This window comes from Thermobia domestica, chromosome 6 (assembly GCF_964235325.1).
Source record: "Thermobia domestica chromosome 6, izTheDome1.hap1.1, whole genome shotgun sequence".
Classification (NCBI taxonomy): Eukaryota; Metazoa; Arthropoda; class Insecta; order Zygentoma; family Lepismatidae; genus Thermobia; species Thermobia domestica.
This window is the reverse complement of record NC_137459.1, coordinates 243,218,792-243,233,723: the sequence shown is the minus strand read 5'-3', so window position 1 is coordinate 243,233,723 and position 14,932 is coordinate 243,218,792. Positions and strand designations below refer to the sequence as shown.

Here is a 14,932-nt window from a genome sequence, read left to right as displayed (position 1 = left end):
AATTTAGATATCTCTTGTCAGATCTAGCTTGAAATGTTTACAAATTTCATATTAATTAAAACAATATAGAATCACAATAGGATCTCTTATAATGGATTAACAGTTTTTAAAAAACATGGAAATTGGAATGAAATCCTCTGAAACACCAGCAAAACCTACAATAATATAACTTTTGCATCCACATTAGTACGAAACAGAAATATAAAATCCATATTTTCGTAATACTCATGCAAACTATATTTCCTTTAAGATGTCTATTAGCAGTACCATTTGACAATATCAGATACTTGGAAACAAACTGCAAACTAAAACACACGCCTTTAAACGAAATTAATTTTAGGGAATAAAGTATGTTTAACTTGTTTTTCTCTCATCTAAAATATAGTCACTGCAAATGCTCGTACTACAAATTAGTTTTGTGGAAATAAAATATTTCTCAGTTCTTCATATAGTAGGGAATAATCTTTCGAAATTTACCTCCAGTCTTACTTCCGCGAATTTTTTTATAGTCCGCCATTTTAGGCCAAACGAGGATACATATTTCGCCTAAAATGGCGGACACAAATCTTATCATTCATCTGCCATAAAAATGTCAGATAATTGGTTAGACGAAACGAGGATTAGGCCAAACGATGCAAGATCAAGTAGACCAACGTAAAAGGGATAAAAAGTGTAAAATTTTGCATACAATTATGCGTACAATCCAAACTTAAAATTTCCGTGCAATTAAGCTTACAGTACAAATTTTATGCCGATTTTTCTCACAACTTTATGGGTTGATTGCCCTGTGCTGTAAGCGCTCCATATAATAAATATAAGCTTCAGCAATTATTTATAGTAGAAAGCAATGGATATATGAAGCCAAGCACTGTATTTTTTGTTTCTGTTATTTTTTTTATATAACATCGATCGTTTTCGATCCTTTTTACAAACCAACTCACCACAAATTCTCCATATATAGAAAGTGTCCTACCCCCCCCCATAAAGAAGAATTTTAAAAAGTGCTTGGATGTTTATTTTCAATAAAGAGTTAATACACTGAATTTCAGCTCCGTAAGTTTAACGGCTTGCGAGATACTTATTTTCTTCCGCAAAAATTCGGATTCTCACTACCTCCTTAGGATATTATGCATTATAATGAAAGCAATATAACATCCCAGTTTGGATTCAGGCCTAACTATATACCAAAAGTAATTTAATTTGACTTTGGAATTTGACCGTGATGATCAGGCACACATAGTTACATTCATATATTTTTTTTTTTTAATAATTTATATATTACAGTGATTCAAAAATGTATTTTTTCCAATAATTTGCTTCTCTAAAAGCCCACAGGTCTCGAAAGCCAAGTACTAGTATAAGTCTTATTGCTATTATTACAATTAAAAATATCAATATCCAAAAGTGCCTGAAGTTCTTTTTTCACTTGGTTAGATTTATTCACCTCAGGTAAGTAGACAGAAACAAATGGAAAAGGAAGGGAAATGAAGGTCTTGAAAGTAAAACGAAGACAAATTTACCAGTCTTCAGAAGATACTGTCTACAATGCAGTGAGCAGTGGGTCGGTAGATCATACTGAGTCGGTGGGTCGCAGTGGGTCACGGTGGGTGGTGGGTCACAGTGGGTCATGGTGGGTTGTGGGTCGCAGTGGGTCACGGTGGGTGGTGGGTTACAGTGGGTCACATGCTGTTGACCCACTTGACCCACTTGACCCACTGACCCACCGACCCACTGACCCACTCCATCTCTGGAGAGCTCCCATTGGCTGATGTAATTTTGCTGCTTTCAGTTCTGTTACACGAGAAGTTCGGTATCAAAAACTTTCCACACCTTGAAGGACAAATGTGCACAAAGAGGCATTGTAGCTTATGATTAAATAAATAATAAACTTTCTTTACGCAGTAAGTTGGGCCAATAATTCCACTTTACAGAAATAAAAGTAATATTCAAATTAACGTAAAATAAAAGCTAGTATAACAGTAAGACAATAGAAATTTTCTCCGAGATAATAGTAAATGGTATTAGTTATATCACAACACTTGACCTCTGCTTTGAAGTAATCAGAAGTCGAGAAACCGACAAGAGGATTACTATTTTCGTAGGAAAATTTTACCCCTATAAAATTTTTGGATATAAAGCAATCTTTCCCAAAGTGAGTACGCCACCTGGATAACATGCATGGATATCTATTAATAATGTAACATCTAACTTTGTCTTCTAAGTAACCAGGAACCTACAGGAACAATATAATTTTCCTAGAAAAATGTTACCCCTATAAAAATTTCGGATATAAGGCCATGTTGCCCGAAGTGAGTGTGTTTCCTAAGAGATAATACGTAATGATATAAATGCATAATGTAACTTTGACGTAATCAGGAAACGACAGGTGGGTAATATTTTTCTAATAAAACTTTACACTGCTATCAAATTTTCAGTCATAAGACCATCTTGCTTGAAGTGGGCTGATATTCCAAGATATTGCGTGCAGTTACATGAATTTATAAGGTAACTTTAGATTTTATGTTTGAAGTAACCGAAAACTGACAACGAACTAAACATTTCCAAGGGTCATTAATATGTTACTTTTTCTTTGAAATAACCAAAAACCGATAAGGAGTAAAGACTTCCTGGGGTAAAAGTTACCAGTGCTAAAATTCCAGGGGTAAAAAACCCTGTGACAATAGGATCATCTTGATAGCTAATGTTATGGGTCATGGATTTTTCAGTCACCGGTTGAAAGGGTTGTCATTGATTGGTATAACGTTTTATGTCACCATGAAGAATTGTAAAGGACGAAGTGATAATGCCTATTCGAACCACTGTAGAGCGTTCTATATTATTCTAAGAGTGATCGAACCCTGGATCTCTTGAACAAAAAGCACAAGTGCTAGTCACTAGAAATATAAAGAGTAAGAAGAATAGTTATTACATTTGCTTTTATATTGTCCGTGAGAAAAGTCGTTAAGTCGGAATACACCATTTGGTGATATAATTTGAATAGATATCGTGTTACATCCGGTATTGTGTATGGTTATTTAACATATAAGGAGTGATCGCTCAAATTCTGGTGAAGCAAGCACTTGTCGAAGTTGAGTTAGGATCAAGAGTGCTTTATGTCTGTTACGAAAAAATACTTTTCTGCTAAACATAATATCATTTTATTACCTTTTCTGTTTAAAGAATGATTATGCGCTGTTATCAAAACAACATTAAATATGTGGGGAATAACAAGAGATTTAAAAAGCTTAAATATTACCACATAACCTTTTTTCAAGGTCTTATATTATCCCACACATAATAGTAGGGGAGCTTAAGGCAAAAAAATGGCCAAACCCTGCACTTTGTGTTAAAAAGGTGCCACTCGGATATGTTGTTCCCCTGATCCAACTAAGCAGGAATCGAAGTGGCCCCACTCCGACAGGTGGCCAGAATCCAATATGGCGGCTATCAAAGATGGCCGCCTCTGTGAATTCATAGTGTTGGTTTTAGAGGCATATAACTCCTTAATTAATAGTCCAATCTTCACCATTCAAAAACTAAACGACGTAGAAGATAACAGGGTCTAATAAATTGGCAAAAGGTTTTACCCAACACTGAAATTAACACGTACAGAAATTATTTAATTTGGAACTTTACATTTTTTATGATGGAGTTTACTCATATTTTTTAAAATAACAAGTAAATGGCTGGGATTATCGAAAAAGATGTCGTATAACTTTTCAAAGAGTGTTAAATTATCTTTCGTTTGGTGTATATTTCATTCAGATTGGTTAATAAACAACGAAGTTATGACAATTTAAATATTCGCATTGAGTCGATTGATTTTCCCCAATGTCGAGCGAGAGTTCATTTACCGTAATAAAACATCACTGATTTATGCTGCATTGTACGAAACAAATCATTCTCTTGTGATGTATTCTTCATAAGTCCCATTTTCACCAGAGCACAAGACAGTCTGACCGAGCCCGGTTATATGAATCCAATATGGCGGCCATTAATTATCATCCATAAAGATAAGTCTCTTTCGAAATATTTATTGAAGTATCTAGATTTATAAACAAGTACGACAAAGCAATAACAAACATTTTTCTCTCCCCCATCCTTCTGTCCCACAGAGTAAGTATGGGAAGGAATGAACTCCAAATCTTGTTTCGAAATACGTCAAAAGAATCGGATAGAACTGAGTGTTTAAAAAACTTTGAGTAATAACAACTGCACTATTCTCGAAGTATTTCCATTGAAAGTAACAATGGCGTGAATCCCGTGTAATGTTTCGGCGGGAATAGTTCGGAATCACACAAAAAGTCAAAGTTCGAGGCGCCTACGCAATTCTTGTGTTACCAAGAAGTTGTCGATTCAAAATGAGCGATGTTTTTGAATTGTACAAAACACAGTTAATGACGATTATGAAGAAGCCTGAATCAGAAGAAATCGAAGTTCATAGTGAAAGGATTCTTCGTCACAGGCCAGAGCTAACAGCTCACCTGTCCGGCAGAGATGTTTTGCTTTCAGAAGGATCTGACATAATAAGTGAGCTGGAGAAAGACATAGATGAAGATGCTATGGCACTAAGTCGTGTTGTTAAGATGCTTCGAAAGGATATGGCAAACCTCAAGAGTCATTTTGCAAGAAAATTTGAGAATCACTGCCAAGAAGATTCTGTTCCTCCTTCACTAATATCTGCTCTGCTGTTAATATGTTACTTTATGATTCATCTGTCACCCCTGATAGCAGCGCAGTCAAGCAACTTCAAGCTTATCGCCTGATAGCGAGCCAACTTATATTTTGTAACTTCCATAGGAAAGCAGGCGATATTGAAACAGAAGCAGCAAGGCATAAAGCGATCGCGAGCAACCTCTTCCTCTCTATGTTGGGGTGAGCGTGTATGCTAAAACTCGTAAAAAAAAATCTCATAAATGAGCTGCATTCACAAGACAATTCGTCTACACGTGTACAGGAAATATCTTCAAGTCTTTCTCAGTGCTTGATAAATCAAAGTGGCGAAATGGGTTTGTCCTTCCAATTTTCGTCGAGGTATTTTAACCGTTGCAACATTAGATAATATTGACTACAATCCTTCTAGAAGAACATCAAAGAATTCTTTTCATGGTACGAGCATTTCTATTTTCCAGCATCCTTCTAAAGATAACCCTGGCATTCGACGTGACCATGTCTCACTGGATAAGTGAATATAAAAATGAGAACTGCTCCTGCTCTCCCCGATAATTATGCTCTAGTACAGAGATGCAAATAAGCAACAAAATTTTACTCACCCAATAAAAAAGCTACTAACCTACATCCCACAATAGAAATCATTTACTTACCTTGGTTATGATTCGCCCCGGCCGTGTGGGCGAGTGGTTATTTGCATCCCTGCTCTAGTACCTCCTGCTTATATCACTAATAAGGAACCAGTTTTGCCTCAACAGAATCCGCAGTTTGTAGAGAAAGTTCTTCCGCAAAATGGATTTTTCGCAGAAGAAAAAAACTGGGAGTGTTGGCTTGAAGCATGCTTAAAAAATGACACTATTTGCACTTGGTCTGTACACCATGCCTCGAAAACTGAAACTCTGCAATTGCCAAGTATATGCTGCCTGCTTCCGTTGTTTAGGGAAGACTATATCTGTTGCTATGATACGGCACGAAATGAATGTTGTACGAGAACTTACAGACAAAGTCAACAAAGGACAAGTTCCGGTTCTTGTAATGGATCAACCACTATTTGCCTTGGGGAAACGAATTCAATGGAATTGGCCAGAGTTATATGGCGGAGATCATCAAATTCTGATGCTGGGAGGATTGCACATCGAACAAGCCTTCCTGCATCTTATAGGCAAATGGTTAGATAGAAGTGGTTGGGTAGAAATTTTATACAAGTCAGATGTAGCAACACCAGGAACCGCTGACAGTATATTGAAAGTAACTCACATTACAAAAGCTCGTTTTGCTCATCAGATTACTCTGACAGTTTTACATCATTTGCTGCGTGATGAATATCAGAAGTCTTCATCAGGGCAATCTTTCAATGACTGGTATACTGAAAAGGAATCTTCGTGTCCAACGTTTAAGTTTTGGATAATATATTACCGTCTCGTGATTTTACTCTTAATTTACATCAGAGCCATACGTCAAGGAAATTTTAAGTTCTACGTTGAAACACTAAAACTAATAGCAGAATTGTTTTTCGCAATGGACCGCCTTAACTATGCTCGTTGGCTTCCCGTTCGCATTTTTGATTTGAAGAAGTTGGAAGAAACACATCCTGAGATTATCCTTTCGAAATGGGTTACTTTGTGATACGAAAGACATCAAAACCTTTTTCTGCAATAGCTATAGATCAGCTCATGAACAAAATAACAAAATTATAAAAGGGGATGGCGGAGCGATTGGACTCATACACGGCGACAATGCTCTTGTCAAATGGATGACAACGGGACCAGAAATTAGTAGACTAATTAATGAATTCAAAATACCATATAATGAATATGATCCTGATAATAAGCACCATGAAGATTACTCGTCGATGCAAGAAAGATTTAAATCGTCTGTTGAAAAGATGAAAGAAGTTTTCGTCGAATTGGGGAATCCGTTTGAAGAAAATAGTGGACTTGTTAATGTTGCTTCCAGAATCATCTATAGCGGTGATATAATTGAATCCCTATATTCAGCAGAATTAAAAGGGTCTAATATATACAAGGAATTTGTGCAAGAAAGATTAGTAGAATGTACGACGCCATTGATTTCGCCCATGAAAAAGTCTTCTCTAGTGCTCCATTCTTCCCTTCAAAAGAATAAAACAAATAGAAATGAAATAAAATTACTTAAGATAGACGTTGAACTATTCTCTCGCTTACTACGCTTCAGTCAAACAAGACGACTTGACTTGGATGAATTCTTTCAGCACGAGAGTCAACCAATTCCAAAGTCTCTCTGCCATAATTCACAATCCTCAAAAAAGTCCGACTTAGTTATGCTTCTAGAGAGTGAAGCCAACATCAAAGAAGAACACTTTCCTAATTATTGTGATGTTTCGTTATTTGCTGGAGCAATTTTGATTCACATTTTGCAACCAGTATCAGTAGAAACATTTTGTGATCATTTCCAGTGTAATTTCTTCAAATATGTTCAAAGAGACGCAGACACATTCAATGCAGAGCAAGTGGATCTGATATGGGATAGATACTCTTCAAAGAACATAAAATCTTCCACATGAGAAAGCAGGGGTAGGAATAAGGACAAAAGTAACACCAACTACACTAATTCCTAGTAAGTGTAACGATTTCCTTCGTAATGACGCAAATAAATAAGAACTGTTCCTTTTCCTTGGAAAGTCTATGTGTGAAAAGGAAGGAAGTAACTTTGAGGTAGCAACCAGTAATGGATATCACATAGAAACTTCAAGAAATCTTCCATTTTCAAACAAATCATCAGGAAATCATTTAGAAGAAGCTGATAGTAGGATCATGTTACATTGCTTTGATGCAGCATTAAATGCACACAAGAAGATAGTTATCCGCACAGTAGACACAGATGTTGTAATACTTACTGTATCGTTTTTCCACGGCTTTGAGCGACACGGTTTAGAAGAATTATGGATATCTTTTGGTACCAAGAAACATCATTGATTTCTCCCAGTTCATCATATTTCAAAAGCATGAAGAAAAGAAAAATCAACTGCATTACGAGGCCTCCACGCGTTTACAGGATGTGATACAATGTCATACTTTCTCCGACATGGAAAATTATAAGCATGGAAAACACGGCTTTTGTATCCAGAGGTGACCACAGCTTTCCTAACTATTTCACACCCTGTAATCACCATAGGCAAAGATTGGTTTAATTCACTGCAACGATATGTTGTCCTATTATATTCAAAAACAAGTGAAAAATTTAAAGTTAATGAAGCCCGGTGAGAATTCTTTTTGGAAAAGGGCAGACCTCTTACTGCACTTTTTCCAAATTGTGATGCCTTGCTTCTTCACACCAAGCGTGCAGCATACCAAGCTGGACAAATCTGGGGCCAGGCAATAAAGAAGATAGCACATATTCCTTCACCAGTAAACTGGGGATGGACTGACAATGGAAGTGAACTTTCTCCAACATGAACTTCCATTCCAGTTGTATACGAAGCATGTAGGAAACCCTTTTTGAAATGTGCCTGCAAGACATGTACCGGTACCCCAAGATGTCGTTGTAGAAGTGCAAGCGTCCCGTGCTGCTTTTTTGTTCTATGTGTAGGGGAACATGTGGAAAGGTGATGGAAACTGAAAACGAAGATCTAGACCAATAGAACTTTCATGTAAGTAGCACTCATTATTTTTGAATATTCAGTTGATCCACAGTAAATTTACACCACGTTGGAAACGTACCAATAAATAGATAAACTTAAATGTATGATTCTTTATAGAATAGCTTGTACAAAAAGTAATTAACTGTTCGTCGAAATCATAAAACTGTTTGTACACATAGAAAATCCAAAAGATATATTGTGAATTTCAAATTATCGAACCTAGTGTTTGTGTTGTGTTTCTGTTCTTCAATACGAAAGAAATTATTAAAGAATTAAAAAAAATATGTATTGCTTTATGTAATTTCCTTATAATATTGTAAAGGATATAAAGACAATGTTTATGGTTTAAAGACATGAACTTACTTCTTAGTCTTCCTGTGCAGTTCTCTTTCAATTCAGATGAAACAATAAAACTTTTCTATCGTGACGCTACGCACGTAATTTCTTAAGATATTCTTAAACTTGATTCATGTATAAAAGTGAATAGTAATAGAATAGATGATATTACTTTGTCCGTATTCGTTTACAAATCTAGATACTCAGGTCAATATTTCGAAAGAAACTAATTTTTATGAATCATAATTAATGGTCGCCATATTGGAATCATAACCGGGCTTGGTCAGTAGGCCCGTAGCCAGCCCAAAAATGTAGGGGGCCCGTAGCCAGCCATATTATAGTTCATCACCATATTATAGTTCATTTGCAAGTCCACCGTGAAAATTTTAGGGGGCCAGCAAAAATTTAGGGGGCGGCCCCCCTGGACCCTCCTGGATACGGGCCTGTTGGTCAGGCTACTTTTTGTTTCTAGTGAAAGTGGGACTTATGAAGAATACATCACAAATTAATGATTTGTTTCGTACAATGCAGCATCCATCAGTGATGTTTTATTACGGTAAATGAACTCTCGCTCGACATTGGGGAAAATCAATCGACTCAATGCGAATATTTAAATTGTCATAACTTCGTTGTTTATTAACCAATCTGAATGAAATATACACCAAACGAAAGATAATTTAACACTCTTTGAAAAGTTATACGACATCTTTTTCGATAATCCCAGGCGTTTACTTGTTATTTTAAAAAATATGAGTAAACTCCATCATAAAAAATGTAAAGTTCCAAATTAAATAATTTCTGTACGTGTTAATTTCAGTGTTGGGTAAAACCTTTTGCCAATTTATTAGACCCTGTTATCTTCTACGTCGTTTAGTTTTTGAATGGTGAAGATTGGACTATTAGTTAAGGAGTTATATGCCTCTAAAACCAACACTATGAATTCGCAGAGGCGGCCATCTTTGATAGCCGCCATATTGGATTCTGGCCACCTGTCGGAGTGGGGCCACTTCGATTCCTGCTTAGTTGGATCAGGGGAACAACATATCCGAGTGGCACCTTTTTAACGCAAAGTGCAGGATACTTCCCCTAAGCTCCCCTACTATAAAACTTTATCACTGTGAGACTCCATTATATTAAAACTTTAAGTATAGACAGTAATATTACATGAATTTTCAAACTGATACTTTGAAAACTAATATATATATATATATATATATATATATATATATATATATATATATATATATATATATATATATATATGGTAAGAGAATCTAGATGAAGTAACGAATAATTTAATGTAGAACTTATACAATGAGAAATTAAAATTAAATCTAGAAAATCCATAAAATTATATATATTTTTTTAAAGTTTTAGAAGTACTAAATCCTTCCTATTAATTAACAAATTAAAAACTAATTATTTTTAATTTACATCAAATTCCAGCCTTTCTAAAGAATAACTTTTCCCAAAAATTAAAAACTAGAAAGAATAATTTGCTTACCTTTCTAATTGACCTTAAAATCCAAACTGATTTTAATCTATACAAAAATTATTTCGGGTATTTCTGAAACACTAATAATGATTTTTAAATAATATTGAAGTATCTCTAAAATAGTAAGAAATATTTTTTAAAGTAAAAAATCATTTTGGTTTTCCTTTCTCGAAACTTTTAATGTCTACATCTGTGTTCATAACTATCCAGTTTTAAACGTTTAAATTTATTTTAATAAGCAATACTTCTGATATATAAAGTACGCTATGAAAAAGTGTTGCACACTATATAATTAGGAGTGTGGAATACGTATCAAGGAGACATTTTGTGGTGTTTTACAAGCTGTGTTGAAAGTAATAATTGATACGCATGTAAAGTTTTGTATATACAAATATTTTCTTTATTGCTGAGCAAATTGATTTATTGGTAGGGAATTGATCATTCTTTCTCAGTTTTGAGATTAAATGAAATTTGTATTCTATAATGCTTCAGCAAGTGTTCCACGTCTGCAAGAAGTGCCCTATAAATTTTGACGAGTGATTGAGTGACAACTTTCGAGATTTTTTAAAGGACTTCATGACCCTCTAACTTGTAAACCGTTGAAGGTAAAACATTGAAATTTTATAATTGTCATAGCCTTATCAGATTAGTGACGCAGTCAATTTTCGTTCCATTATCATCATGGGAAGCGAAATTATGGATGGTTGATATGTCAAGTGAAGTAATTTTGGCCTTGCCTCCTATAAATAATTGTCCTCCTTGCAGAGGGCGTTGAAATTTCCAGTTTTCTAATCTTTGCCTTTACTAGTACCACAATTCTACATTTATGCCAAATTTCAAGTTTTTGAATCAAGTGACATAATTTTCGATTTGCTTCCTAATTTTTATCCTTGAAGGGGAAAACTTCCAGTTTTCGAATATTTTCCTTGACATGTATCACACATCCTATACTAGAGCCAAATATCAAGTTTCCATGTCTACAGCAAATGTCCCATAGTGTTTATTGAGTGAATGAGTGCCAAATTTTGAGGTATTTTTAGGATTTTATGACCCTCTGTCTCGTGAAACATCGAGGATAAAACATTAAAATTTTATGGAAAACATGCACTGGTATACTGGCCCAACAAACTATCGTTCCACTATGCTCATGGGAAGCGAAATTATCGATGTTCGTAAAATCAAGTGACATAATTTCGACCTTGCTCCCTCATTTTCTAAGATCCCCTCCTCTTTGAAACATCAAAAGATACAAATGATTTCCTCGTTATTTTTCAAAAAGGGAAAGTATCTTTATATATACGGTACCATTCCCGCTTCTCTTGAGGACGAAGTGATTTAACGCCGTTTTGTTTGACATCCCTGACTAAGGTTTATGTTTGTTGGTGCCTATGTCAATTGGAGAATCCAGCACAGTGATAATGGTTAAGTCAACGACACGGACTGATTGATGGTAATTCAAAACTCACTGGTTTACAAAACTAAGATTCTTGTTGTTTTCTTTTGTGTACTGAAAGTATATTTGTAATGAGTAAAGGAACAGTCGGGAAGCAGCACTTGCTGAAGTAATTTTCAAGAAAGAAGCAATGTGCAATGATATACCTGCCAAGAAAACTCAATATTTCAGATACGTGTGGTGGCTCAGCGATAAACTCATTACCTCTAGTACCTGAGGTCTATGGTTTGATTCCAGCTCATACCAAGTGGGTTTTGCGATGGTCAAACAACCAGTGCGTTAGTTTCGTCGGGGTTCTCCTGTTTTCTTCCACTTTTTTATTTCGCCAATATCATCCAGCTCATCATCACGGTCCTCTTAGCCTTGGAGTATAATTGTGTGACATTCACAAAAATAAACAAGCTTTTAGAACGCAGCCATTGCTGCATTGAAATTTAAGTGTTTTATGAGAAATTCCATCTTTTTCTTTTCTAAGATCTACGCTAAGAGTTATGATCCATAGTTCGTATTCTGGCTAGGCTAAACCTTTCTTGTAAATTGAAGTCAATAAATAATGCTAATTTTGAGACCAAGGCCTGCTACTGACGGAATGTAATTTATAAATCAGTAAGTTATCAATGAAGTTAGTTAGTTTAAAGCCATTTTTGCTATTTCTCTATGGTTATACTGCAAAATCCTTAAAATATTTTCAACAAAAATAAATAATTAAACTTAATGTTATAATAACAATGCTATGCCATCAGTTCAATATGTTTCCAAAATTTAATTTCTTATGCTCTAACTAAGAAATCAGGACATTATTCAAAATAAATGTCATGATTTTTATCTGAAATTTTGTCCCATGGTTTCTTAGCAAATTAATCATACGTTTGGTGAGTTGAAAATTTGACATATTCTCAACAGAGATGTCCTTTAGTATGTCTGTCATACAAGCGAAAACTGGACAGGATATTTCGTGCGATATTCGTTTCTAAAGTTGATAATTGAATTATGCAAGATAAAAATAACTGCGTTGTATTACATAGTATTCTCGATTTTCCAAGTGTGTATTATTATTCCTAAATCCAAAACTTATTAATGTTACTCAAGACTACGGCAAACTTACCACTTCACGCTTCAATACTTCACGTATGCATTCATCAAAATCATTTAATGCTTTAGCTGTAGCGTTAAAATCCGTATTCTGAAAAATAAATAAAAAATATCAATACGCAGTATTTTCGAATACACACACACACACACACACATATATATATATATATATATATATATATATATATATATATATATATATATATATATATATATATATATATATATATATATATATATATATATATATGTGTGTGTGTTTCTGTATAGTTCTTAATTGTCGATAATCATAATCATAGCATGAAACTTTCCTCAAGCATGGAAGGAGGCAAGTTTATGTATGAAGTTAATATTTAGGTTCTTTGTTTTCTAATCTATAAGCTTTCTTTCTTTATTTGTCAACTAGCTGAAATGCCCGTTCTTCGCACGGGGGAAATATGTTTATAGGAGATAGGCTGTTGTCTGGCTCCCATCATCTAGACATAACCCCACCATTTTTCTTTCAAAACATTAAATAGGTTGAGAAGAACCTGAGCATAATGATAAGATACCTGTGTTTACTTTAATAAAAATGACCTCGTATTCTTAATGTGTATCTTCCTAGTGGTGCACATTCTAAAACATTTTCGAACCTATAGGAAAATAATATAACATGTTGACACATTCTTCAACAATTTCGAACATTGTGGAACATTCTAGAACATCCTGGATCATTCTAGAAGGTTCTAGGCCATCCTGAAAATTCTTAAACATTCTTGAATGTTTGGGAAACTTCTATAACCGTCTGTAACATTTTCCAAGATTGTTGATAATTTTAGAACATTCCGGAATATTCTATTAATAATGATTTGTGTAGAAAGAAAAGCAACATTGAAATTGAAGAAATGCACGCATTGTCGTTAAAATTTAACTTTTTTTTTTTTTTTTTTTTTTAGCACAGTAATACCATTGCTTGGGAGTTTTCTCCCTCTAGGACCCCTGCTGGTCCAAACCGAAACCTTCTTCATGGATGGGAGATACAGGGCTACAATACCATATAACTCCCATGGGGCTCCGGGTTTTGGTTTCGGGCCTTCGGACAAACCACACTTACTTTTATTATATATATTGAGTTAGCTAAGTTAAACTAGATTCATCGCTCGTAAAATCGCGCTTAAAAATAAGATCACCCTACACATGATAAGATCTATATTTTTGTTTAATTTATGTCGAGTATCATTACATGCGTATTTTAAGACAGTGTCTTAAGGTTACAGCCAAAAGTGGTCTAATCAGCAAGTATGAAAAAAAATCATTCAAAGGGTTCTATTACGCAGTGGTGAAGTAACGTGATTAGGGACAAAAATCGATATAAAAATTAAATCAAGCTTTTATGACCAAGACCAGTACTGTCAAACAGCTGGTTCGCGCCGGTTCGCTGGAACCGGTTGATAAAATTTCTCAGGTTTGTGGAACCGGTTGTTTCTAGTTTCTAGATTCAGTACTTACGAAAAATAATCTTAAGTAGTATTTCTGAGAATCAATATACGAAGCATAAAGGATGCTAGTTACAGCTACTAGTATCACTGGAATAAGAAATAAATAAGTATACGGTAATAATAATATAGAAATATAAGTAAATTTCCTAATCATAGAATCAGTTGTTAAATGTTAATCACAGAACCGGTTGTTAAAGAGTTTGAATGGCACCACTGGCCAAGACACGCCTTTCTCGTGTCTTTTGGCACAAATAAAGCCTTTTGTGATTAAAAAAAAATAAAAAAAATAAAAAACAATGATTATTTTAATATAACTATTGCATGTGAACACATTTTAAAAATCCTGAGCCTGATTTGTTTGTCTTGAATTGTTTTTATTGACTCGTTAACTTCTTTAAATGTTCATCATTCTTCATCACTACATCGCGACTGCTAACAACGATAACTTTCAATATCGTTATCGACTATGGCAAAGAAAGCGATAACAAAAATACAACTGCACAGTAGAAAAAGCACGTAGCAGCATGAACTTTCTAAATGCCCCCAAGATATTCAAGTAATAATTCAACCCGTGTCGCCACGTTTGGCCTAGTCCTCGTTTCGCCTAACCAATTATCTGACACTTTTATGACAGATAAATGATAAGATTTGTGTCCGCCATTTTAGGCGAAAAAGGATCCTCGGTTGGCCTAATCCTCGTTACGCCTAAAATGGCGGACAATAAGAAAAATCGTGGAAATTCAACTAGAGGGAAATTATATAAGAGAAAATTCCCTAGTATATAAAGA

At 34.7% G+C, this 14,932-nt stretch overlaps 1 protein-coding gene across 2 annotated transcripts in view; it reads right to left on the bottom strand.

Annotated features, from left to right (window-relative positions):
- The window catches only part of LOC145687771 (uncharacterized), a 340,643-nt gene that overhangs the window by 114,863 nt on the left and 210,848 nt on the right, over positions 1-14,932 (bottom strand). For both annotated transcript variants that reach the window (XM_081761210.1, XM_081761209.1), the window contains exon 5: positions 12,680-12,757. In XM_081761210.1, the coding sequence (XP_081617336.1) occupies positions 12,680-12,757 (78 nt within the window). The remainder of the gene's footprint in view (positions 1-12,679; positions 12,758-14,932) is intronic.